Genomic DNA, 27,620 nt, shown 5'->3' on the forward strand with positions numbered 1-27,620 from the left:
AGTGCCTTTCCATTGTTAAAAGAAATACACATGGTCATAAATCATCGGTCGTACCTTCCATGTAGCCTTGTGAAATTAACTATAAAAATAGCTTAGGAAAAATTCAAGGAAAAAAAAATCTAGGCATAGTCACCATTCAACTTGGTCTGGTTTTACCGCTAAGTGTGAATGGTATATTTCTTTCAAGTCACCATGAAGCTTAATGTCCCATGTCCAAAGTTTTTCTAGAATGATTTCATGGGAGGGGTACTGCAAATTAGGCATCAATGTATCTGGACCCTTCTTTCTTTTCTTTTTTTTTTTTTTTTGAGAAGGAATTTTGCTCCTTCGCCCAGGCTGGAGTGAAGTGGTACAATCTCAGTTCACTGCAACCTCTGTCCCCCGGTTCAAGAGATTCTCCAGCCTCAGCTCTTCTGAGTACCCAGGATTATAAGCACCCACCACCACGCCCAGCTAATTTTTGTATTTTTAATAGAGACGGGGTTTCTCCATGCTGGCCAGGTTGATCTCGAACTCCTGACCTCAGGTGGTCCACCTGCCTCGGCCTCCCAAAGTGCTAGGATTACAGGCGTGAGCCACCACACCCAGCCAGGGCCCTCTTTTCTTTAGCAGGTCTGCACTTAACATTTGCAGGGCTCTGGGCAAGAGCAAAGACAGTAGTTCACATGCCATACATTGAAATATTTAAAAGTTATACATCAAGCCAACAAATTCCTAAATAAAATATGTTCCATGTTTGAGCCTAGGAGTTCAAGGTCAGCCTGGGCAAAAAAGTGAGATCCTATCTCTCAAAAAAAAAAAAAAATTTAGCCTGGCTGAAGGAGCACCTGTCCCAACTACATAGGAGGCTAGGACAGGAGGATCTCTTGAGCCTGGGATGTTGAGGCTGAAGTGAGCAGTGTTTGCGCCACTGCACTCCAGCCTGGGTGACCAAGCAAGACTCTGTCTCAAAAAAAAAAAAGTGTGTGTATAGGGGTTCTAGCTTAAAAAATAAATCTTTGTAAAAACTGGGAAGGCTGTGTTGAAATTCAGAATTCACACCATGCCATGGCAGCATGGGAGCTGGCCCTGGACCAGGGAGCCCTCTTTTTTTCACCTCTGGCTTCATCCTATATCATGAGGGCCTTGTATGTGCACACAGACACCCTGACCCAAAATGTCTAAGTTCTGCTCGCATTCCCTACAGACAGCTGCCCCTTGGCCACCCAGGGACTCGTGGTGTCCATGCCAGTGGCCTGGTCTGCCCTCAGGAGACTGAGGAACAAGGCCTCTGTAGGACCCAGAAGTGGGCTCAGGTCCATCTGGACAAGAGTCCAGGGTGCCAGGTGCCAAGAGCCAGCTTCTAGGTTAGGCTGTCCCCAAGACCTTGTGGTTCTTTATCCCATGGGGAGGGACGTGGCGCAAGTTAACTTTATATTTGTCATCTCGAAATCCTATTTTCTCTCTCCTTCAACTTATAGAAGAAAATATCAAAGGAGAGATATATTACGGTTTCTCCATTTCCAACCCTAAACTCTACCCTTTTCTGCTCATTATTCTTGAATTAGTTAAAATGAACATGAATAATTTTGTAGAAGTGTGATACTGGACTTGTGAATCCTAGTGACTATCTTCCTTCCAGATACTTACTTGCAGTCCTTTTACTAAAATCGCACAATGCTTAAGCTGGGTGGCGTATGAAATAAAACATACAGCAATCATTGTAAATTAGCTACTGGCAACTTTCTAAAAACACATGTGGCTGGGCACAGTGGCTCACACTTACAATCCCAGCGCTTTGGGAGGCAAAGGGAGGAGGATCACTTGATCTCAGGAGTTCAAGACCAGCCTGGGCAACATAGCAAGACCTCATCTCTACCAAAAAAATTAAAAAATAGCTGGGCATTATGGTGCAGGCCTGCAGTCCCAGCTACTCAGGAGGCTGAGGTGGGAGGATTGCCTGAGCCCAGGAGGTGAGTCAGCTATGATCCCACCACTGCACTCCAATCTGTGCAACAGAGCAAGACCCTATCTAAAAATACATACATAAAATAAATAAAAATTCAAACCCATGTGCCAAAAGATATATACAAGGATGTTTATAGTATCACCATTTGTAATTACTAACACTGCAATGTTGGATGAGAGAAGACAGATCCCAAAGAAGACATTCTGGATGATTTCATTTAAATACAGTTCAAGAACAGGCAAAATGAACTGACAGTCCTGGAGGTCAGCACAATGTTTGCTCTTGGGGTAAGAGTGACAGGAAGAAGGCACAAAAAACTTTTTTTTTTTTTTGAGACGGAGTCTCGCTCTTGTCGCCCAGGCTGGAGTGCAATGGCGGCGATCTCAGCTCACTGCCATCTCCACCTCTCAGGTTCAAGCAATTCTCCTGCTTCAGCCTTCCGAGTAGCTGGGATTATAAGGCACTCACCACCACGCCGGCTAATTTTTGTATTTTCAGTAGAGATGGGGTTTCACCATGTTGGCCAGGCTGGTCTCGAACTCCTGACCTCAGGCAATCCACCTGCCTCGGCCTCCCAGACTGCTGGGATTACAGGCATGAGCCACTGTGCCCGGTCAGGACTCTCAGGTTCTAAGGATAACCCATTTCTCGATTTAAGTGCTGGTGACACAAACGTGTTCATGCTGTGATACTTCATGGATTGGTGCCTCGTTATTCATGCACTTGTCTGTATATGTTTCAATAACATTTACCGTAAAAAACGCACACGTTGAAATGAAGTTTATTTATTTATTTATTTATTTTTTGAGACAGAGTCTCGTTCGGTCGCCTGGGCTGGAGTGCAGTGGCGCAATTTCGGCTCACTGCAAGCTCCGCCTCCCGGGCTCAGGCCATTCTCCTGCCTCAGCCTCCTAAGTAGCTGGGACTACAGGCGCCTGCCTCCACGCCCGGCTAATTTTTTGTATTTTTAATAGAGACGGGGTTTCACCGTGTTAGCCAGGATGGTCTCGATCTCCTGACTTTGTGATCCGCCCGCCTCGGCCTCCCAAAGTGCTGGGATTACAGGCATGAGCCACCGTGCCCGGCCGAAGATTTTAAATAGAAACACACAGTTATTGCACTGTGACCTGAGATGTGGGAGTATGGGGGGACCTGGGTTCATAGCAGCAAGTCAGAAGGGGAAACAGAACGTGGGGGGCCTGGTGGCTGGCCACAAGGGCTCTCGGAAGGAGATGTGTACTCACTGGCTGCCCACGGGGCATGTCACCAGGGCCACGCCACAGGTGGCCCTCTAGTGGAGAGGTTCCCAGGCCACATTCTGCAGGGACCCAGGTTGTAGGAGAGGCTAATTGACAGGACCCCTGTTCATATCACCTGAAGTCCGTCAGAACAAATTGTTTATGTATTAGAGCTGTAGGATTTTATGAAGGAGAGGTGGAGAAGGGGCAAATAATGCCATTATAGGACCATCTCTTGAATGGAGGTGGTAATGTTTCCGACACGAAAAGGACCCTAAGCAGCCGCCTGAGGAAACAACCAACAGCCGTGCATCCCAAGGGCCAAGGGAACAGGCCTCCACGCCGTCTTCAGGAGCTCCTGTTACCAGTCAGTTTCAGAGCTATCATCCATGAAGGTGGACTAGGAAAACCCTCTCTCCCTCCTTCCCTCTATTTAAGTCATCTGGCGGCGCAAAGGAGAAATCTACCACTTTGAGATCAGCAACTATTTAAAGAGCTTGTGTGGTACAAAGAGCAAGACAAGCTATTATTTTACAGTCCTGGAACTCAGGAGAGCCTGCAGTAACCTGGCTCTTGGCTTATGGACAGATTTAGTTCCTAGAAAAAAAAAATTACAATCACTTGAGGCCATGAGTTTGAGAGCAGCCTGGGCAGCATAGTGAGAGCTCATCTCAAAAAAAAAAAAAAAAAAAAAATGCTGAGCCAGGCAGGAGGGCATGCCTGTTACTTGGGAGGCTGAGGCAAGAGGATGGCTTGAGCCCAGGAGTCGGAGGCTGCAGTGAGCTATGATTGTGCCGGTGAATAGCCACTGCACTCTGGCCTCAGAGACAGAGAGAGACCTTGTCTCTAGAAAAACAAACAAACAAAAAAAAACTTGCATCTACTTCTCCAAACACGTATTTGCCACCCTCTTTGAAATACCTGGTCACCTGTCTGGACAAGCACCCACTTCAACAACCCTCAACCACCTTGCTCTCCCACCAGTTAACCAAACAATAACCAAGTCTTCCTTGCTTTGTCTTCCTCTTTATGAATACCTCATATAGATTATGTTTCAGCTAAGCTTTGGAACGAGTTCAGACTGGCATAAGGAGACAGTGGGAGGAGAGGCAGGTGACAGAGAAACAGAGCGTCACATAGGGACAAACTTCCTGAACTCAAGTCTCGTCATGTCTAGGTCCCTGACTCTGCTGCCTGTCCAGGTCAATATCCAACAAAGATCTTAGAAAAATAGAATTTAATCTGAACATATCTACAACCATTTAAAACATACACGGTCTCAGCACATTCCGCTTAATCTTTTGCACTAATAGAGGAAAGCAGAGAACGACCATCTCAAACCGTCTGTGTGTCAGAGCTAGACGCTGATGTCCTCTGGAAGGTTAATCTTACTAAATCCTATTTGGTTCAGGCTGATATTAAACTCTGCTTCACCCCCCGAGTATATCTAAGGCTCAGGGGCAGTTTAGACAAAAAGAGAAAGTGGGCTGAACCTGGTATTTGGCAACAGGGGAAAAATCACAAACAAACAAAAACTGACCTAATTGAATTTGTTTACTCTTCTAATTCCCTGACACAATCTGTAACATAATACAGTAAAGTCTCACAACTTTAGAATATTAATGAAAAAAGCTTTTAATATTTGTTTTAAAAGTAAAATCATAATAAAATATTATTTATAACTAATAAAACAACCACATTCAGACCCTTATAAATCATTAACTACCACGAGACTCAGCACACATACACCCTGAACAAAGTCTGCCAGACATAAGGTTTATTTTATTTTATTTTATTTTTGAGACGGTGTTTCGCCCTTTCGCCCAGGCTAGAGTGAAGTGTGATCTCGGCTCACCGCAATCTCCCCCACCACCCTGGGTTCAAGTGATTCTCCTGCCTCAGCCTCCCAAGTAGTTGGGATTACAGGTACCCATCACCATGCCTGGCTAATTTTGGTGTTTTTAGTAGAGATGGGGTTTCGCCATGTTAGCCAGGCTGGTCTCAAACTCCCGACCTCAGGTGATCCACCCGCCTCGGCCTCCCAAAGTGCTAGGATTACAGGTGTGGGCCACCGCGACCAGCCGAGACATAAGGCTTAAACGTGTTTGCCCTTAATAGAGCATCTTGTTGGAAATAAGACGGCCCAGTGGAAAAGTCTAGCTCCATAGAACGAAACATACTTAGGGCGGGTCAGTTCCTCAACACCATTCTTCCTGCCCTGGCAGCCCAGGACAATTCTCTTTAAACCCAAGATTCATCTTTCCAGAAACCCACATTCTTATGCAAAGTAGGGTGAACTGAAACAAACAGCCCTTACCTGGGATTTCCGATGACTGGCTCTAAGAATAAACGGCTTAATCAGAAGCATCCACGGCACAGAAATCAAAGCCATAACCACAAAGAAACTTTGGACTTCTTGCTGCAAGACCAAAATGGCGAGATCTCATCATTTTCACATGACAGAACAGCACACTTTACGTGATGAAAATGACCACTATGGGCCACTTCACTAGCACTTTATTTTGAGAGATCTAAAGCATTTCAATGAATCCATTCACCTTCACATCTGGAATATTCCCCTTGCAGATAGAGAAATATCTGTCCAGTGTTTCCAAATGTTCGACACAGGGTAGACACTGGAAACTCTCTGTATTCCTTATTCTGAGTAGTCCCTTGTACCATATGTAACCAATCTTTTAAACAAGAAGTACGCATGAAACACTATAAAGGCACCCCTTGTCTTCAACTCTGTCCCATGGGGGTCGTTTTCACCTGGGTCTGCATGAAAACTATGGCAGGCCTCATGACTTTACCAGTCACTCGGTGGTACTCAAAAGTCCTTGGGTCACTTTAAGTCACAAACAGTATTCAACCGGTAATTTTATATTTTGAGTCCTAGATAATTATCTGAGCTCTCTTGCTCCTATCTCTTAAAAAAGAAAAAAGAAGTTCCTCCCCATCGCTACCTGACTTTCATCCCTTCAATGTGGGCGAGTTACTCAACAGGCTCTGGGTTACCCACTTTGAACTCACTCTCGGTCTCTCTCGCCTTCCCTTTGGAGTGAGGCAGCTGCGGTCTTCAGGCCTCTGCTGAAACCCTGGAGGAGTCCCTGTTATATTCCTGCTCCAGATCACCTTTCACATCCTCACGCCCCTGCCTCCTTTCTTATACACACCCCAGTGACCAGTTTAGAGGAGTAACTCATAGCTGCTATGGTCAAAAGAACCAGTCAGCCTCGGAAGGCTCGGTCAGGGCTGCTGAGAAGGATTGAGAGCACGGTGCTCGAAGGAAATAGAAAAACATTTCTTGAGCCTTCACTTTTCTCCAAGCATTCTGACCAAGGTCGCAGTAAATGCCAGGAGACAATTTATTATCCCAATTGTAACAAGATTCCCCCTGATAATAGAGGGAACACTTTATCTGTTCCATCTTCCATCCTCACTTAACTTTTTTTTTTGAGATGGAGTCTCGCTCTGTTGCCTAGGCTGGAGTGCAGTGGTGCCATCTCGGCTCACTGCAACCTCTGCCTCCTGGGTTCAAGCGATTTGCCTGCCTCAGCCTCCCAAGTAGCTGGGACAACCGGCATGTGCCACCACACCCGGCTAATTTTTTTGTATTTTTAGTAGAGATGGGGTTTCACCGTATTAGCCAGGATGGTCTCAATCTCCTGACCTCGTGATCCGCCCGCCTCGGCCTCCCAAAGTGCTGGGGTTACAGGCATGAGCCGCCGTGCCTGATCTCACTCTACTTTTAAATGTCCAAAAGAGGAAGGGAGACCATGTGAACCCAGGCTGAACTTATCCATCCTAGTACCTGCACACAATGCTGTCTCATGGCCCTTTGTCCATTTTTATGCAACAGGATTTTCCCCCGATGACGTACAAAGCAACGGGATGTGTGTGTGTGTGTGTGTGTGTAGCTATCCTTTGATATTCAAAGACAGCCAGGACAATGTTGGGAAGGGACTTTATTAACTTGTATTGCCTCTTCCAGCTGCATAAACCCGAAATGAGGTTATGAAAACTTCAAACTGTATCAAGACAATTAATCTTCACACTAGGGTGTGTGAAAAACAACTCCAAATAATGCTTTTGAATGGAAAAAAAGTTGGATAAGCCATGCACTCACTGTGCAATGCTCAGTGCTTATTCCAGACTAAGTGAGGACTTCAGTCTTAATGAAAGCAGTTAGCACACGAACTATTTTGGTGAATCTGAGTTCTCTGCCTTAAAACAGAAGAGTTATTTGGGAAATCCAAATAAATATTTGTTTAGATCCAGCACTGAGTAAATGAACCTTCAAAATACGTTCAGTTCATGTCAACATTCTGGGGATGGCTCATGGTTACCATCTATGATAACAAAATGGTGCCCAACAGTAATGCACCTGTTTCTGATTCTTATTTACACTCACTCCTTATGAAAACCCGATTACAAGGCATTTTTTCTTCTTCTTCTTCTTCTTCTTTTTTTTTTTTTTTTTTTTTTTGAGACAGAGTTTTGCTCTTGTTGTCCAGGCTGGAGTGCAGTGGCACAATCTTGGCTCACTGCAACCTCTGCCTCCCAGATTCAAGCAATTCTCCTGCCTCAGTCTCCTGAGTAGCTGGGATTATAGGCACCTGCCACCATGCCCAGCTAATTTTTTGTATTTTTAGTAGAGATGGTGTTTCACCATGTTGGGCAGGCTGGTCTCGAACTCCTGACTTCAGGTGATCTGCCTGCCTTGGCCTCCCAAAGTGCTGGGATTACAGGCGTGAGCCACTACGCCCAGCCTTTTCTTTTTCTTATTGATGCTTGGGTAGGGAAAGAGAACACAACTAGGAATTGAACTCATGAGAAGGGGCATGGCCGTAGAAGCATGACATTAACTACGACATCTGATGGGCACAATCCCCGACAGACAACCTCTGCACTGAAGGGCAGCTGGCCTTGCGGAACTAGTCACAGGGCTTCATCCAGAGGAATCAGGACCTATAGGAATGGGTCTTTTTTAGTGAAAATCTACCCTCAGATAATATGATCAGGTTAATCACTGGGAGAGGCCAAGGGGAAAAAGCTACTGTTATTTGTGTTATCAAAGAATTACTCGCTGAGTTATTTTTATATCCAGCCCCAATAGGATTTGTATACCTTTTAAAAATAAAATATTGGCCAGGTGTGGTGGCTCACACCTATAATCCCAGCATTTTGGGAGTCTGAGGTGGATGGATTACCTGTGGTTAGGAGTTCAAGACCAGCCTGACCAACATGGTGAAACCCCGTCTCTACTAAAAATGCAAAAATTAGCCAGGCCTGGTGGCAGGTGCCTGTAATCCCAGCTCCTTGGGAGGCTGAGGCAGGAGAATCACTCGAACCCAGGAGGCGGAGGTCGCAATGAGCCAAGATCATGCCACTGCACTCCAGCCTGGGTGACAGAGTGGAACTCCATCTCCAAAAATAAAAATAAGTAAATAAATAAATAAAATATTAAGTTGATAATGAGGCTAAAAGAAATGGAAGAAATCAGAGTGGCAATAAAGTGCAACTGTTGGGACGAACTGTCTCTGGAAGAGGAGCAAAAAATGAAAACAGCAGCTCCCGCCAGCTTTGGAAGCTCACAGAAGAGCATGAGTTTGATTCGTGGTTTTCCAGAAACTGTCTGCCCATGTGAATACAGGGCTTTCTCTTCTGATTCTATTTCAATTATTATTCTTGTTAATTTAGCTAGAGCTCACTCTTTGAATAAAAGATTATTAAGTATTAAGGTGCCATATAGAACATTCTACAGCTGCAAGCCTAACAATTTGAAGGGTTATTTTTTTTTTCTTTCTTCATAGCCAATGTACAAGACAATCTTCAATCCCTCTGCAATTATCCCTTTCATGTATTACCCCAACAAGAATGGTTGGAGCCACACTATAGCCCTCAGTGCTTGCACCTTCATTTAATAAGACTCTTTTGAAATGTAAAGGATGTAACACCCTCCACTGGATGCCAAGATGGCTCAGTTTTACAAATAACTACTCTTTGCAACACTCAAGAGTAGGAGAGAGGCCAGGTGCGGTGGCTCACACCTGTAATCCCAGCATTTTGCGAGGCCAAGGCAGGTAGATTGCTTGAGGTCATGAGTTCGAGAGCAGCCTGGCCAACATGGTGAAATCCTGTCTCTACTAAAAATACAAAAATTAGCCAGGCGTGGTGGCGTGCACCTGTAGTCCCAGCTACTCAGGAGGCTGAGTCAGGAAAATCGTTTTAACCCAGGAGGTGGAGGTTGCAGTGAGTCAAGATCACGCCACTGCACTCCAGCCTGGGTGACAGAGCAAGACTCCTTCTCAAAAAAAAAAAAGAGTAGGAGAGAAATTTGACATAATCAAGTAAATAAAAGAAGAGTAAAAAAAAAAAAAAAAAAAGCAGAAATACCTGATGTTTGTAGAGGGGTGCATTGGAAGAGTCACTGTAGTTAAACAGAAACATGTTGATGAAGTGGATGAGGATGCTGGGGGCGTGCTGAGACACATGGACGTCAAAGCAGCACCATTTGAAAATGATCATGAAAACCAGGTATCCAAACAGACACAGGATAAAAATCATCTCAGGGATAAATTGCAGAATGATGTTGAGAGTTCTTCTGAAGTATCTGGGGGTGGAAAACACACACATACACAAGATAGAACATCAAGGGAACATTAGGACTTAATTATTCTCTCAAAGCACAAAAGCACAAAATGTTCTATCTTTTTTTTTTGCACTACTGGCAAACAACGGCACCCCCCACCCCCCAGCAAACAGCAATCCTGTATGGATGCATAGAAAAGAAAATTAAAAGGAAATACTGGAAAGTGCTTTTGCACAAAAGAGTCAGAGAGAACCACAGTCTAGAAGTAACGTCTAAAGCAAAGGTCATGCCCACACAGAGAGGGTGGTGATCTGACTACAGCTTCGCATGCAGACCTAGCTCACAGTTGCATATTTAAAGGCAAGAGGATATATAATGGGGACTTGGAAGCTTTTTCCTAAGAATGCTCTAAGATAGGGGTCTGCAAAGTGTGGCCCACAGGCCAATGGAGACTATCATCTGATTCTGTACAGCCTGGAAGTTAAGAATGGTTTCTTTTTTTTTTTTTTTTGAGATGGAGTCTTACTCTGTCACCCAGGCTGGAGTGCAGTGATACAATCTTGGCTCACTGCAACCTCTGCCTCCAGGTCCAAGGGATTCCCCTGCCCCAGCCTCGTAAGTAGCTGGGATTACAGGTGCCTGACACCATGCCTAGCTAATTTTTATATTTTTAGTAGAGATGGGCTTTCACCATGTTGGCCAGGCTGGTCTTGAACTCCTGACCTCAGGTGATCCACCTGTCGGCCTTCCAAAGTGCTGGGATTACAGGTGTGAGACACCACACCTGGCCTCCAGTCTTGTTTTGAACCCTCAAATATTTCTGGGGCCAGAGGAGCACTTACCTTGGAGAGACTCTGCTCAGGAGAAACGGAGGTGCTGCCATTTCCAGCCAACCAGCTTGTCTTGGCTCAAGCCCAGATGCCCAGGGAAGTACCCCTCATAGGAAGAAAACTTGCCCAGAGAGATGCAGGTCCCAAACCAGTGGCTCTGTCACCATTCATCATCAGTGTGATCAGACAGAGCAGGCAGAGAGTGCATCAGGAAACTTACATGTGATTGAAAAGGCTGAGGATGACACCGAAAACCATCTGGACAATTCCCAGGATCACCGACATCTTCATTTTATACGAGTTCAGAAATGTGAGTTTGTTTGAAGCCAAGTTCCAAATCTGGATGGGAAATGGGACAAAAAACCAAGTGAGAGAGAGTCTTAGAAGTTCTACTGGAGTTGAGGGCTACAGCACAACTTTCCCTGAGCAAACCGCTCTGGGAACTGCACTTTCATATTTCAGTCCAGCTCAATGCATACATTTTAGAGTCCAAAAAGGAAAAAAGGATGAAACCCTTTATAAATGCAACTTTAATGACAAAAGTAACAGGATCGTTAGTGCTATTATCAAATTGCTGGAGGGAAACAGGGGAGAAAAATCCTACGTGAAAAGATAATCTGGGAGCCAAGGCAGGTGTATCACTTGAGCTCAGGAGTTCGAGACCAGCCTGGTCAACCTGGTGAAACCCTGTCTCTACACCAAAATACAAAAATTAGCTGGGCATGGTGGCAGGTGCCTGTAATCCCAACTACTCAGGAGGCTGAGGCAGGAGAACCACTTGAACCTGGAAGGTGGAGGTTGCAGTGAGCTGAGATCGCACCATTGTACTCCAGCCTGGGCGAAAGAGCAAGACTCTGTCTCAAAAAAAAAAAAAAAAAAAAGAGGAAAGCTAATCTGAGCCATTACGGCAAGATCTCAAACTTGCCTCAGTTTCCTCAATCATGGCCTATAGCTCATTGGCCCGTGAATGTATCCAATCCTTTTTAATAACACCACCTCTTACTCTGAAAGTCTGTAGTGCTTCGCATTACAAAGCATTTCCCCAGACCTTTCTCAAGAAGCCGTTCCTGTAGCCAATCTTTGCAAGCACGATGCATAAGACACAGTCCCTGCCTTCTACATGGCCATTTTAAACAGCACTGCCAGGTGGGGATCATGTGTACCTGTCCTGCCCCCAATGATACCGATGATACTGACATGAGGAAAAGCACACTGGGTGGTCGTGCAGGGGGCTAGTGGGTGGAGGGGTTAGTTAGGGTCTCACACTGGCTAAGGACCAGAGTCACTAATATTCGTCTTCCCCATTTAAATCTCGGCAGCCCCATGGTCTCCACTCCCACTCTGTGGAAAGGATTCCAAGTCCTTGCTCCTTCCCCTGTCCCCACCTGTACTTGAGGTACATCCCAAATGTTTTCAGGTTTGCTCTGGGACATGTCAAAGGCGACAAGGGCACAATGGCTTTCTCACCTTTTCTGCTAAATGACTTCCTCCTCCAAACTTCTCTGCTTCTGTTAAGGGGCCAACATCCAACCAGACACAACCTCAAACACAGTCATCTCGCTCCCTCCATCACACACACACATGTGCTCACACAGTCAGGTGCTAATTTGCACTGATCCTTCCTTTGCAATGTCCTGAGCCAGGCCAGAGGGGCACCCACTGAGGAGGCGGCTGCTGAGAAGCGGGGAGAAGGGACTTCAATAACAGGTGCCCAGACCCCAGAGATGCCTCCTCTACCCTCACGTGGGCCTTGGCGTCTAAGTGGCACCAAGCCTGCCCCAGTCCTCGGCATTCCCCTTGCCCACCTGTTTGGACAGTTCCCACAGGCACACTCAATGCAGTGAGGGCAGGTCTGCTAGTACACTTTAGACCCAGCCAAATCTGACACATTAAAAATGTTGGCCAGGTGCAGCAGCTCACGCTTGTAATCCTACCACTTTGGGAGGCTAAGACAGCAAGATCCCTTGAGGTCAGGAGTTTAAGACCAGCCTGGTAACAAAGTGAGACCCCGTCTCTACAAAAGCTTTTTAAAAAAATTAGCCCAGCATGGCATGGTGGCTCATGCCTGTAATCCCAGCTACTCAGGAGGCTGAGGCAGAAGAATCAGTTGAACCCAGGAGGCGGAGGCTGTGGCAAGCCGAGATCGCACTATTGCACTCCGGCCTGGGCAACAAAAGTGAAACTCCATCTCAAAACAAACAAACAAACAAACAAACAAACAAAAATTAGCCCAGCATGGCATGGCACAGTGCCTGTAGTCCCAGCTGCTTGGAAGGCTGAAGCAGGGAGATTGAGGCCCAGGAGGTCGAGGCTGCAGTGAGCCACGATCATGCCACTACATTACAGCCTAGGCAAGAGAGCAAGACTCTGTCTCTAAATAAATAAATAAATAAAAAGAAAATTTTAAAATGTTAATAGTTAAGTACCAAGTACATACTAAGCAATTTAGATGTGTTTATCTCATTTAGTTCTACTGAAAACTCTATGAGATATAGTTATTCTCATTTTACAGATAAGGTAATTTATCATAACCTCACGAAGATTAAGTTACTTACATACCTAGGAAGAAATAACATAGGAGGAACTAATATTCAAGAAGCATTTACCACGTTTGTGCATAAGACTCTGTTCTGGCGGTTTTACATGTAAACATAATTTCATTTGCCGAGCAACCCTAGGAGTTAGGGCTGCTGTTTTTTTTTATTTTTATTTTTATTTTTTTGAGACAGAGTCTCGCTCTGTTGCTCAGGCTGGGGTGCAATGGTGCAATCTCGGCTCACTACAACCTCTGCCTCCCGGGTTCAAGCGATTCTCCTGCCTCAGCCTCCCAAGTAGCTGGGATTACAGGCACCCACCACTATGCCCAGCTAATTTTGTATTTTTAGTAGAGATGGGGTTTCACCATGTTGGCCAGGCTGGTGTCAAACTCCTGACCTCAAATAATCCGCACGCCTTGGCCTCCCAAAGTGCTGGGATTACAGGTGTGAGCCATCGCGCCCGGCCTAGGGCTGTTATTATACGCGTTTTATAGGTGAAGAAACAGACATAGAGATGTTAACGTGCTCAAACTCACAGAGCAAGTAAATAGAAAAGCAAAGATTTAAACACAGGCAGTCTGATTCCTGCGTTAAGAGCCCAGGCTATGATGAAGGCCAAATATTTTGTGATTTGATTCACAAATAGATGCCAAACGCAGTCAGTAAATGCACTGTAGAAATCTGTGTTATGTAAAAAGCCCTTATATATATATATATGATACAAACTAACATAGGCACAGACATTGATATGGTTTGGTTGTGTCCCACCCAAATTTCATCTTGAATTCTATTCCCATAATTCCCACCTGCTGTGGGAGGAAGCTGGTGGGAGATCATTGAATCATGGGGGTGGTTTCCTCCATACTGTTCTCGTGGGAGTGCATAAGTCTCACGAGATCTGATGGTTTTATAAGGGGAAACCCCTTTCACTTGGCTCTCATTCTCTCTCTTGCCTGCCGCCATGTAAGATGTGCCTTTCACTTTCCACCATCGTTGTGTGGTCTCCCCACACAATCTTTTTCTTTATAAATTACCCAGTCTCGGGGATGTCTTTATCACCAGCATGAAAATGGACTAATACAGACGTGTTCTGTTAAAGTGGTTATCTCTGAGGAACAGGACTGCAGGAACTGGAGAGGTAGGAAAGGCAACTCCTGCTTTTCTTCTTCTTCTTTTTTTTTTTTTTTTTTGAGAAGAGTCTCTCTGTATCACCCAAGCTGGAGTGCAGTGGTGTGATCTCAGCTTACTGCAACCTCTGCTTCCCAGATTCAAGTACTTCTCCTGCCTCAGCCTCCCGAGTAGCTGGGATCACAGGCATATGCTACCATGCCTGGCTAATTTTGGTATTTTTACTTTTTTTTTTTTTTTGAGATGGGCTGTCACTCTGGTTGCCTAGGCTGGAGTGCAGTGGCATGATCTCAGCTCACTGCAACCTCCACCTCCCAGGTTAAAGCAATTCTCCTGCCTCAGCCTCCCAAGTAGCTGGGACTACTGGTGTGTGCCACCATGCCCAGCTAATTTCTGTATTTTTAGTGGAGACAAGGTTTCACCATGTTGGCCAGGCTGGTCTCGAACTCCTGACCTCAAGCGATCCACCCATCTCAACCTCCCAAAGTGCTGGGATTACAGTCATGAGCCACCACATCTGGCCAACTCCTGCTTTTCTTTATATAATATTTTGTGTGGTATAGATTTTTTAAAATCATATATATGTATTATTTTAGGATAGAAAGACCAGAACTTTTCAAAATTCTAAATGTTACTAGGAACAGATTTCATTATTTTCAATATCCCACATTCTCTTACACCCTGACATATTTTCTTTCTTTTCTAACTTGTGGGCAGATGACAAAATTGCATCAGAGTAAAAACTCAGGATCACTCAGTTCTGCAATGTGAAATACCGTAGCTCCACTCTGTCTGAGGAGCAGAAATGGACAGGCAGGATTTGCTGATGAATTAACTGTGGGCTGTGGAGGGGAGAGACGAGACCATTGGAGCAATGAGATTCCAAACAAAGGAAGATCAACCAGACCCTAAGATCATCCCCATCTAGATTCCTTCTCCACCTGCTTACTAAACATGAAATTCCTTTGACCAAGGACAACGTCTTGCAGGCCACAAAAATTCAAATTAGTTTTTAGCACTTTGCAACTTACACACCAGCCTTCAAGGACTTTACCACTTTTGATAAAACTTAGAATGCAAGTGTCCCTGGGTGGCAAGTATAAACAAATCCTGGGCAAAATTCATGTTTTTATAAGGGCAGGGAGGCGGGCGATAGCAGAATGACACAGGAAAACTTAAGAGGAGGTGACCTGTAAGATGGGAGAGACTGGAAACCAGTTTTAGGGCTAGTACTATTTACTCCTAATTGTCAGCAACGAAAACTGAGGTCTCAGGTTCTCTCCCATAAAGAAAGAGCTTAGAAGAAACATGGACAGCATTTGCCAGGTTCAATTTCAGACTACTCACGCTCATTTGGAGCACAAGGCCGCCACCTGGTGGCAGCATGCACTGGGCCAATAGAAATGAACAGCTTTACATGAACGGGCATGTGTTGTATCTCCTCAAAACCCCTTTATATCTACAGGCTGCGAGGAAGTATCGTTTTGCTTAGCTCAAATCTAGCTGACTGAGATAGATATAACAAACATAAAATGAAGCAAATACCTTTTTTAAAACGTGTCAATTCTATGCAGTAAAACAAAGCAAACATAAAAGTAAATCCACACTTTTTTAGAAAAAAGGGAAATGTTTCCCACTGCAAGAAAATACAAAGCGGGGAACTTAAACTTGATTAGGATGCTAAATAGCTTATGTAATATGCATACTCCCCAGGAAACCAAGCGCCTTTTAAAGAAGCAATTATTAACCACCAGGGATATGATTGATGGAGAAAGAGGCAGACGTTTGGGGGACTGTATGGAAAATGGGGCTGGGTAGAAGGTGTAGACAGAACATTTACTTGACTCTGGCTCTATGTGTCACAAAAACGTCAGCAGAAGGTATTTTATCTCAACACAAGTTTGTTGATTTGACAGGCTTTGTTGGCCTTTTCTTCTCTATCCAGAGGTCTCCTCCACAAGATAGTTCACATAATAAATATTTAACCCAAGAAGACATTATTACCGGATCAATCCCAAATGGGTATGGATTTCCAAAATACACTCCTGGTATGGCTGGGTCCAGCTGCAGATATAGATTTGCCTCCATTACATGAGTACTTTAAAGGGAGAAAAGGAGAAAAACAAACAATGATCAACCGGAGCAGAAAAAATACTATAATACCACCAGTCATGAACTTGCCCATCAAAGTCCAACTACTGGTGCAATTCATCACTTTAGTTGATTCAATATCTACTACACATCAAGTATTGTCCTAAACACTGAGGCTACAATCTGAGTTTCCAAAGAGATCTCAGCCTGATGTGCTATAGTAAAGAAACTCAGGGCCGGGAGCAGTGGCTTACATTCATAATCCCAGCACTTTGGGAGCCTGAGGTGGGAGGATCCCTTAAGTCCAGGAGTTTGAGACCAGCTGGTTGTGGTGGCACATGCCTTTAGTTCCAGCTACTTGGGAGGCTGAGGCAGGAGGACTGCCTTGAGCCTGGGAGGTCAAGGCTGCAGTGAGCCATGATTATACCACTGCACTCCAGCCCAGGTAACAGAGTGAGACTCTGTTGAAAGGAAAAAAAAAAAGGGAGAAGGGGGAGAGGGGACAGAACGGGAAAGGGAAAGGGAAGGAAAAGGAAGGGAAATCAGGATTTGCACCACATCAGAAATGAGGTAGAAGGCAGGGATGCTGGGAGCACACAGGAAAGAAACCCCAGCCCAGGGACATGCTTGGGAAGTCTCCCCAGGGAACACTGGGGCTGCTTCTGAAGGATGGATTGTTTTGTCACATACACACCTCAACTGCTATGAAACTTAACTCTAAAAACATGTAGCCCGTTGTATGTCTTTAAATCTGTGTCCCCTTTTCACCCAGAATTTTTTTTTTTTTTTTTTGAGACTGCGTTTCATTCTTATTGCCCAGGCTGGAGTGCAATGGCACGATCTTGGCTCACTGCAACCTCCGCCACCCCCACCCCCCAACCCCAGGTTCAAGCAATTCTCCTGCCTCAGGCTCCCGAGTAGCTGGGATTACAGTCATGTGGCACCATGCCCGACTAATTTTTGTATTTTTAGTAGAGATGGGGTTCCACCATGTTGGTCAGGCTGGTCTCGAACTCCTGACCTCAAGTGATCCGCCTGCCTTGGCCTCCCAAAGTGCTGGGATTTGGTGTAAGCCACGATGCCCGGCCCAGAAATTTCTTACTCTGTCTCTGCAAGCCTTAAGGGGATGAGAATGTTGAGTTGATTTTTTTTTAAGAACTGCATCCGTGGAAGGGCCCAAGGAATGAGCATTTGAAATGATGAGGAACAGGCCTGGTACGGTGGCTCATGCTTGTAATCCCAGCACTTTGGGAGGCTGAGGTGGGTGAATCACTTGAGGTCAGGACTTCAAGACCAGCCTGGCCAACATGGTGGAACCCCATCTCTACTAAAAATACAAAAATTAGTCAGGCGTGGTGCCGCATGCCTGTAATCCCAGCTACTCAGGAGGCTGTGGCAGAAGAATTACTTGAAACCAGGAGGCGGAGGTTGCAGTGAGCCAATATTGCACCACTGCACTCCAGCCTGGGCAACAGAGCAAGACTCTGTCTACAAAAAATAAATTAAATTAAATTTAAAAAAAAATGAAATGATGAAGAGCAGACAGCAGACAGTCTTGACAGGCCGCCCAGAAATACACTCCCTCCCTTCTGCAGTGAGGTGCTGGGGGCCTTAGGTAGCAGCTGAGGGAATCGGGAAGCCTGGCCTACTGTCCTGGCCCTCAATGTGCAGTGGCAGCAGCTGACCGTGAGTCACTCGCCCAGACATGACCCCCATCCTAATGGCATGACTCAGTGCAAATGGCTGGATTTCCATAGCAGAGAAGTGTTTGTGTGTTCATAAAGGGAAAAGTCACCCCTGACAGGAAGGAACTGGCCTGGCACCCATAGCTAAGCCATCGTGTCTCCTGCTGAGCATAAGCAACTTCATAGAACAGCAACATCAGGCAAGGCCACCTGGCGACTACGATAGAGTGAGAAAAAACAAGATCATTCCACAATCATACCTCGATACAGGCAAAAAGAAGGACACGGTCCAAACCACAAAAATGACCCAACATCCCCGCCTCCTAACAAAGGCTAAATCCTCTAAGCCCTTTCTAATACCCTCTTAATAGAGATGGTTTCCCAATGATGCACCATTTCCCTTGTTGAGTCAATACCCCCAACTCCAGTGACTACAGGAATGTTTTCAGTGGTCTTTCAACCATCAAGGAAGCAGGTCCAAGACCCAGGTCGCAGCTGGTGACCAGAATCAGCTCACTGTGTACTTCAGCTGTCGTTTTCTTCTGCCACAGTGATAATGAGGTTCTGCCTTATACTCCTGACCCTTCACATATGGCTGAGCATTGCTCCAATTCAAGACCAAAGAGTCTTGAATTGGGGAAGAAGACATTTGCAGGTGCATAAGAGAACAGCATTCATATCCATGTCTGCAGAGTGGTAACAAGACAGTTAACTTGGGCCTTTCACAATCATACTCTGTGGGAAATGGAATTTCATGTTGGTAGGCTGGTGAAATTATGCAGATTGAACAAGTTTCAAAACTCATCTCGGCCGAGCATGGTGGCTCACACCTGTAATCCCATCACTTTGGGAGGCCGAGACAGGTGGATCACCTGAGGTCAGGAGTTCAAGACCAGCCTGGCCAACATGGTGAAACCCCATCTCTACTAAAAATATAAAAATGCACTGGGTGTGGTGGCGCACACCTATAATCCCAGCTACTTGGGAGGCTGAGGCAGGAGAATTGCTAGAACCCAGGAGGCAGACGTTGCAGTGAGCCAAAATCGCGCCATTGCACTCCAGCTTGGGCCACAGAACGAGACTCCACCTCAAAATAAAAAATAAATAAAAAATAAAACTCATCTCTATACTTATGAGTTTAAATCTAAAGAGCAGAACTAAGTGTAAGAATGAATGTGTTTGTTTGTTTGTTTGTTTGTTTGTTTGTTTGAGACGGGGTCTTGCTCTATTGCCAAGGCTGGGGTGCAACAGTGCCATCACGGTTCATTGCAGCCTCAACCTCCCAGGCTCAAATGATCTTCCTGTCTCAGCCTCCCAAGTAGCTGGAAGCACAGGCGTGTGCCACTGCCCAGCTAATTTTTTTTTTTTTTTCATTTTATGTAGAGACAGGGTCTCCCTATATTGCCCAGGCTGGTCTTGAATTCCTGGGCTCAAGCAATCCTCCCACTTTGGCCTCCCAAAGTTCTGGGATCACAGGTGTGAGCCACCATGCTCAACCTAATTTGTTTTTAAATTTATGAAAGTTTTGTTCTTTTGGGCATCTCTTTAGAATACTAATTGCAAAGCAAAAAAAAAAAAAAATCACAGATATAGCTGTCTGTATGTCATTCCAGAAAACGTTTTATCCTTCATTTTTCTATATATTTTTTTTCTATATTTACGGTGGGGAATCCCATCTCTACTTCAGGGAACTTAGGCCTAGCAGAGAAATAAGAAGGGACTGCGTTAGAATCTCCTTGCCCCACACTAAATATTTCTACAGTCTCTTGGAGCCTCTGTGTGCCAACATCAAGCGCTTTGAATGCCCTCAGGAAAGCTTTGTCAAAAGAAACCCAGGATTGGGCCGGGCGTGTGGCTCATGCCTGTAATCCTAGCACTTTGGGAAGCTGAGGCAGGTGGATCACGAGGTCAGGAGATCGGGACCATCCTGGCCAACATGGTGAAACCCCACCTCTACCAAAAATACAAAACTTAGCTGGGTGTGGTGGTGTGTGCCTGTAGTCCCAGCTACTCAGGAGGCTGAGGCAGGAGAATCGCTTGAACCCGGGAGGTGGAGGTTGCAGTGAGCTGAGATTGCGCCACTGTACTCTAGCCTGGGTGACAGAGCAAGACTCCATCTCAAAAAAAAATAAAAATAAAAATAAACCCAGGATTGAATCTTTTCTAACTGAAAAACTCTTGGATGAAATTGATTGTTCATTCTGTCCCCCATTTATGACGTTCACCACAGATTTTGGTGAGCCAGTAAGACCCGTGAAGTCCCTTCCTTGGGAGAGGAAGAATGGGAAAAGAGATTGTGAACATGTTTACCTAGCTCAGCCTTCACTTTGGTCCTCTTTTCTCATTTGTTCAAAGGGAAGCTCCAGAATGAGACAGGGAAATCTTAAGCTGACCCAAAGGAGACGGGCAGAGACAGATGTTAGGAAACGTCACCATTGATATGTAGGTTTTACAAATTAGCCCTCACGCTACTGTGGGAATCTCAGGTACGTGATGCACGTAGCCTAAGATCACCTCCAAAATCAAGAGGCTGTCGCAATTTCTATTTGTTCACTTCACAGTCCCCTCTCCTCCAGAGTCCCCTGTTCTCCCCCAGTTCATTAAATTGACCTACCTCTCAAACTCTAAAATCTTTCTCCCCATAAAAGTCTCCATTCCTAAAAGGTTATGTTTCCATTCTGAAGTCTGCTTGTCTGATTAACTGCATAAAATCACTGTAGAATGCATAGGGGAAGGGTGGACTGTGGGGATTTAGAGAGCTTCCAGGTCTCTCTATTCTACGGTACCCACATATCCTTACCAGGTATCCCCTGCCCCCAAATCTGTCAGCCACAGGACAAATACAGGGAGACAGCATTGCAAAACCAACCCTTTCCTCAGCTGCTTTTTTTTTTCAGTTGGAGTCTTGCTCTGTTGCCCAGGCTGGAGTGCAATGGTGTGATCTCGGCTCGCTGCAACCTCCACCTCCTGGATTCAAGCAATTCTCGTGCCTTGGCCTCCCGAGTAGCTGGGATTACAGGCATGTGCCACCATGCCCAGCTAATTTTTGTATTTTTAGTAGAGACGGGGTTTCACCATGTTGGCCAGGCTGGTCTCGAACTCCTGACCTCAAGTGATCCTCCCGCCTCGGCCTCCCAAAGTGTTGAGATTACAGGCGTAAGCCACCATGCCCAGCCTCTCATTTGCTTTTGAGACAGCATCTTGCTGTGTTGCCCAGGCTGGAGTGCAATGGTGTGATTGTAGCTCATGCAGCTTTGACCTCCTTGGCCCAAGCCATTCTCCTGCCTCAGCCTCCCAAGTAGCTAGGACTAAAGGCGTGCCAACACACTTGGCTATTTTTTCTTTTTCTTTTTCTTTTGGAGATGGAGTCTCACTCTGTCACCCAGGCTGGAGTGCAGTGGCGCAATCTCAGCTCACTGCAACCTCCGCCTCCCAGGCTCAAGCAATTCTCCTGCCTCAGCCTCCCGAGTAGCTGAGATTCCAGGCACCTGCCACCACATCTGGCTAATTTTTGTATTTTTAGTGGAGACCAGGTTTCACCATGTCGGCCAGGCTGGTCTCGAACTCCTAACCTCAGGTGATCCGCCCGCCTCAGCCTCCCAGAGCACTGGGATTACAGGCATGAGCCACTGTGTCTGGCCTATTTGTTTTGAATTTTCAAGTGCACCTCTGAGTAGACCTAGGTGTAGACTCCCCCAACCATGAAAACAGTCACTGAGGCCACCTGGATGGCCAGCGACTACACCATCTCTGTCTGTCAACTCACTTCCATGTGCCGTTTCTGAACATGGGTTGGACACTCCAAGAAGAGCCAAAGATGTTCAAGGACTTGGAGAAGCAGTCATTGTAGATCAAACCCGTGTAGATGGAGAAGATGCCCATAAGTAGGATCAGATAGCGCCCGTGGAAGAAGGTGTTCCAAATCTGGCCTCAGAGAGACAGAGAGGATGATTGTCAGTGGGCTCTGAAGCAGACCCCGGAGGGAAGCGTTCTACAGGATATCTCCAGCATCACCGGTGCAGGCACCCTTGGGGGAGCCACATGACCACAGCAGACATCAATCATCCAGACAGGAAGAGCACACACATCATGGTTTTTGGAACATATAGGTGCACCAAAAAGTCCTAGGCTGGTATTTGTTATCATGAAACAAAAACCATATAGGCAAAAATTAGCTGGGCGTGGTGGTGCATGCCTGTAATCCCAGCTACTTGGGAGGCCGAGGCAGGAGAATCACTTGAACCTGGGAGTTGGAGGCTGCAGTGAGCCAAGATTGCACCACTGCACTCCAGCCTGTGTCTCAAAAAAAAAAAGGCCGGGTGTGGTGGCTCACACCTGTAATCCCAACACTTTGGGAGGCCAACGTGGGCAGATCACCTGGGGTCAGGAGTTCGAGACCAGCCTGACCAACATGGTGAAACCCCGTCTTTACTAAAAATTAGCCAGATGTGGTGGTATGCACGTTAGTCGCAGTTACTCAGGAGGCTGAGGCAGGAGAATCACTTGAACCCGGGAGGCGGAGGTTGCAGTGAGCTGAGATTGCCCCACTGCACTCCGGCCTGGGTGACAGAGCAAGACTCTGTCTCAAAATATATATATATATATATATATATATATATTTATAATATATATGTTTATAACATATTATTATAATATATATTTATAATAAATATTATATATATACGTATATATATATTATATATATATATGCATGCCTCAGATTCTTCCATTGCACCTGCATTAGAAAATAAACTGAAGTGCAAGCAAGGCCTCATCTGCTTAGGAAGGGACTTGAAAGTCGGTGGCTGTTGTCTCAGGTGCTTCCAGGAAATAAGCACTGAACTGGCCTCCCATGGCTGCTACATTTATGACAAGTCAGATATATACTCATTTTGCATCTTGTCATTGTAAAGTTGAATCCCTGTCTGACTATGTCTGCTGAGAAGAATAAAGTGCTTTGTCATAATACTGAATAATGTGTGTCAATCATTCCAAGAAGTGCTGACGTGTAACTCTGAAACTCAAAATGTTTACCATACAAAATCATATCTTTAAGCTTGGCATGGAAAACTATATTGGTCACAGGTTGATTCCGCTCACTAACCTCAACATCGCTGACCTAGCTGTAATTAATTCAACCTATAATAAAACATTGCAGATATGTTTTTTTTTTTTTTAAGATGGAGTCCCTCTCTGTCACCCAGGCTGGAGTAAAGTGGTGCAATCTCAGCTCACTGCAACCTCCACCTCCCGGGTTCAAGTAATTCTCCAGCCTCAGCCTCCCGAGTAGCTGGGACTACAGGTGCCCACCACCATGCCTGGCTAATTTTTGTATTTTTAGTAGAGACGGGGTTTCACCATGTTGGCCACGTTGGCCTCGAACCCCTGATCTCAAATGACCCACCCACCATGGCCTCCCAAAGCGGTGGGGTTACAGGTGTGAGCCACTGCGCCTGGCCAGCCAATAAACTTTGAACCAATGCACCCTCCTGAGTTGTCTCAGCCTTCACAGCACTCTGCAAAGGTGGAGAAACTTAAGAGTGGGGAAACAATGTTCAGGGTTTCTCAGTGTTCAGAAGAACACGGGTCCCAGGCTGCTTCTGCCATGAACAAATACTCATGATATTTTAAGTAAAAATACTACAAATAGTATGCATTACTTGATGCCAATTTTTGAAAAATTGGTGGATAAGCACAAACAAATTGGAAAGATATCCAAAAGCATTCACGGTGATTTTTCTCTAGGTCATTAGATGGTTGCATTTTCCTAATTTTTGCAGTGATTATGTATTGCTTTCATAATCAGGCAAAAACATCAGAGTTAGAAAAAATATACAATGAAAAAGAAAAATCGATGCCTTATCAAGTCATGAACAAAAACCCAAAAATGTTGAAAGGAACGGCACCAAACCATCCAAAGGAATTACCTTTGGCCAGAAGTTTTAGGTTAATTTTGGCTCTTTTTTACTTTCCTTCTCTCCCTTATTTTTCATAAAAACGTGTTATTTCTATGGTGAAAACCACATACAGATTTTCATATTCTGAAAATGAATGGAGGCAAGACGGTCAATGGACACTCACCTCATTGTCTGTCTTCTGGGAGAGCAAGCGTCTCTCATTCAGAATCATCCAAAGTGCAGCCAGGAGCATCACGGTTCCATGACCACAGTCTCCAAACATCACAGCGAACAGGAAGGGGAAAGTGATGATGGTGTAGGGGGCTGCGGAGGGGAGACACACAACGCCTGAGGCCTCAGCATAGCCTCGGGGCCCCCATCTCAGATTCCCTGCCACAGCTCCACGATTTGCATGCGGGTTTCCTTAAGCCTTTCTGGTTGTCTTTTCTCACCATCCCTACCTGACACATGCTTAGCTGCCACATAAATGAGTGCATCTGTTTCCAGGCATTCTGTTTTTCAATTTTTTTTGAAAGAGGGTCTCGCTCTGTCACCCAGGCTGGAGTGCAGTGGCACAATCATGGCTCACTGCAACCTCCACCTCCTGGGCTCAAGTGATCCTCCCACCTCAGCCTCTTGAGTAGCTGGAACTACAGATGTGTGCCACCATGCCTAACTAATTTTTAAAATTTTCTATAGAGATAAGGTCTCGCTATATTGCCCAGGCTGGTCTCGAACTCCTGGTTTCAAGCAATCCTCCCACCTCGGCCTCCCAAAGTGTTGGGATTATGGGCATGAGCCACTGCGCCCAGCCTATGAGTAGGCATTCTTATTCCCCACTTTACAGATGTGCTGAGGCTTAGAGAAGCTAAGTGACTTGTCAAAAATCACAAAGTCAAAAAAAAAAAAAAAAGAAAAAATCACAAAGTTTGATGGAACACAAGATCAGCTTTCTCTCTCTAGGTGCTTTCTATACTCTTCTCCACACCCATCTTTTGTCTGTTTCTCCACCATTCACATGCACCACACACCACCAGCAGTTTGCTCGCAGGGACCCTCAACCCAGGAGGCCCCTGCATTACAGGCCACAAATTCGACTGGGCCTCAGGCTGGAGAAGAACAATCACCATGCACTGCTTGGATAAAGGGTATCTGTATCTGGTCTATCCTTTCATTTTATTTTATTTTATCTATTTTTTGAGACAGGATCTCGCTCTGTCAGCAAGGCTAGAGTGCAGTGGTGCAGTCTCAGCTCACTGCAATCTCCGCCTCCTGGATTCAAGCGATTCTCCTGCCTCTGCCTCCTGAGTAGCTGGGATTACAGCTGCCTGCCACCATGCCCTGCTAATTTTTGTATTTTTAGTAGAAACAGGGTTTTGCCATGTTGGTCAAGCTGGTCTCGAACTCCTGACCTCAAGCGATCCACCTCCTCCGCCTCCCAAAGTGCCGGGATTACAGGCGTGAGCCACCAAACCCAGCCTACACCTTTATTTTATTAACCAAGGTAGCAAGATTCCACAGCTTAGGACACCAAGAATCGAGTCTTCTAAGTTCTGTGTACTGGTGTCTTTCCCACACAATAACTACAGGACTGTGAAGATGCCAAGGTATGGCCCTCATTGTATTGGTGAAGGAAATGAACACTGACTTCGGCTGCCTGATGAGGTTGCAGTTTAAGGGTGCACAGGTGAAGACAAAGAACAACTCTTTCACCAATCGGCATTTATAGACGACACCACAGGGTATTAGGAAACCAAGGAGGATTTTAGGAATCCTACTACTTGCCCCTACTATCCTACTTATTCCTCCGATTCCCACAGCTACTACCCTAGCCCCAAGCCTCACAGTTTTAACAAGTTCACCTCCTCGGTCACCTCAGGGGTCCATCTTACCAGTTTTCACTTTCAAGCTACCCAGTCATGCAGTTCATCGGATCTTTACCTGGGTTTATCTCCCGGTAGCTGCCGACACCATAGGCATCAACAATATTCTGGAAGCCAGCTGTGAATTTATTGGTCCTGTTAAATGTGGGAGGGGCTGTTTTAGATTGCACTGTGGTCATGATGGGGGCCATGGAGGAGCCACTTAGTTCCTGGAAAAAAAAAAAAAAAAAGCGACAAAGATGTAAGGAGAAGAGTCTTGGGCTGGGTGTCAGCACAAAGGTCACAGTCCCAGCTCCTGCTGTCCCTCACTGAGCGAACTTGGGGCAATCTCTTGATCTCTCTGAGACTCACGACCTTATGTGTAGAGAGTTAATACCTTTCCAATATTTATACAATTCATCTCATGGGAGGGCTGTCAAGAGAACTGAGTCCCTCTGGAGTCTCTGACAATCTCCTGTCACCTACTGCTGTAAATGCGAATGTTATGACTCCTGGCCCTCTATGCTTTCCTCCTCTCCACTTTCTCAATTCATCCCCCTCTTCCAAATGGCTCTGACCCTTCCCCAATTTTTTCCTAATTGCCTGCTTAGACTTTCAAACTCCAGTGTGTCACCAACGCCACAAAATCCAGGAGCCTAATCCTGAATTCATCAACTCTCCACAAAGCCAGGTCCCCTCCACAAACTCCCTGCCCCTTCAGCAGAGCCTCCATTCTCCCAGATTCCTAGAATCTTGGAATCATGGATTTGTCCCTTCTCTGGTTTCAGTCAGTCGATCACCCAGCAAAGCTTGCTAATTATCCCTTCGGAATCTTTCCTCCGATTCCCACAGCTATCACCCTAGCTCCAAGCCTCAGCATCTCTGCCAGCCTCTCCCCTGTCCGTTTATCTAACACCCAGATTGCTCAAGCACTCTTTTAATAAAACAAACAAAAAGCACTATTTTACTCATGTTACTCTCCTGCTTTAAAATCTTCAAAGGCTGCCTATCGCCTAAAGAATGAAATCAAAACTCTTTAGTCTTGTGATCAAGACTTAACAATATGCCTTAATCTTCCATTCACACCTTCACCCCTCCCCACGCTTCCCCATGGAAACCGGCCATGTCTACACTAGCCACCTCTCTTCTCCACTTGCTCAGGTCTTTTTTCTTTTTCTTTTTTTTTTCTTCCTGAGACAGGAAGTCCCAGGCTGGAGTGCAGTAACATGATCATAGCTCACTACAGCCTCAAACTTCTGGGCTCAAGTGATCCTCCCGCCACAGCTTCCTGAGTAGCTGGGACTACAACCATACAATGCTATGTTACGCAGGCTGGTCTTGAACTCCTAGGCTCAAATGATCCTCCCACTTCAGCCTCCCAAAGTGCTGGTATTACAGGCGTGAGCCACTGCATCCATTCTACCTACTCGAGTCTTGACAATTCCAAGTGCTCCCTGTCCAGGAACCGTACAGCCACCGCACACCCAACAGCACTTGCCACATGCACACCCAGTGGGATCTGACACCAGCTGGACGAGTGCTCACGGTCCCAGCTTCAATCCTCCTCTGCCTTCAGGAGGCCCCACCTCCCTTCACCTGCTCCCCGGCCAGCCTCCCAGCGCTCTGCGCATGCATCACTTCCTCCAGGACGCACCCCCGCCCTGCTCAGCCGGGTTGAAATGCTTTTTAAGTGCCCCATTTAGGTGGTTTTTGGACCATGATGTGGGGACATCGACTGTTATGAGGAACAGTTTCTGTATTCAAACCCTGCCTCCTGGCTATAGGACTGTAGTCAGGTTACTTCTACTT

At 45.8% G+C, this 27,620-nt stretch overlaps 1 protein-coding gene across 2 annotated transcripts in view; it reads right to left on the minus strand.

Annotated features, from left to right (window-relative positions):
- Positions 1-27,620, minus strand: part of ATP6V0A4 (ATPase H+ transporting V0 subunit a4) — a 92,688-nt gene that overhangs the window by 17,506 nt on the left and 47,562 nt on the right. For both annotated transcript variants that reach the window (XM_055393202.2, XM_019031575.4), the window contains 7 exons: positions 25,891-26,041; positions 24,134-24,273; positions 21,819-21,976; positions 16,281-16,374; positions 10,832-10,950; positions 9,586-9,802; positions 5,504-5,605 (listed from right to left, as the gene is read on the minus strand). In XM_055393202.2, the coding sequence (XP_055249177.1) occupies positions 5,504-5,605; positions 9,586-9,802; positions 10,832-10,950; positions 16,281-16,374; positions 21,819-21,976; positions 24,134-24,273; positions 25,891-26,041 (981 nt within the window). The remainder of the gene's footprint in view (positions 1-5,503; positions 5,606-9,585; positions 9,803-10,831; positions 10,951-16,280; positions 16,375-21,818; positions 21,977-24,133; positions 24,274-25,890; positions 26,042-27,620) is intronic.

This window comes from Gorilla gorilla, chromosome 6, assembly GCF_029281585.2.
Source record: "Gorilla gorilla gorilla isolate KB3781 chromosome 6, NHGRI_mGorGor1-v2.1_pri, whole genome shotgun sequence".
Classification (NCBI taxonomy): Eukaryota; Metazoa; Chordata; class Mammalia; order Primates; family Hominidae; genus Gorilla; species Gorilla gorilla.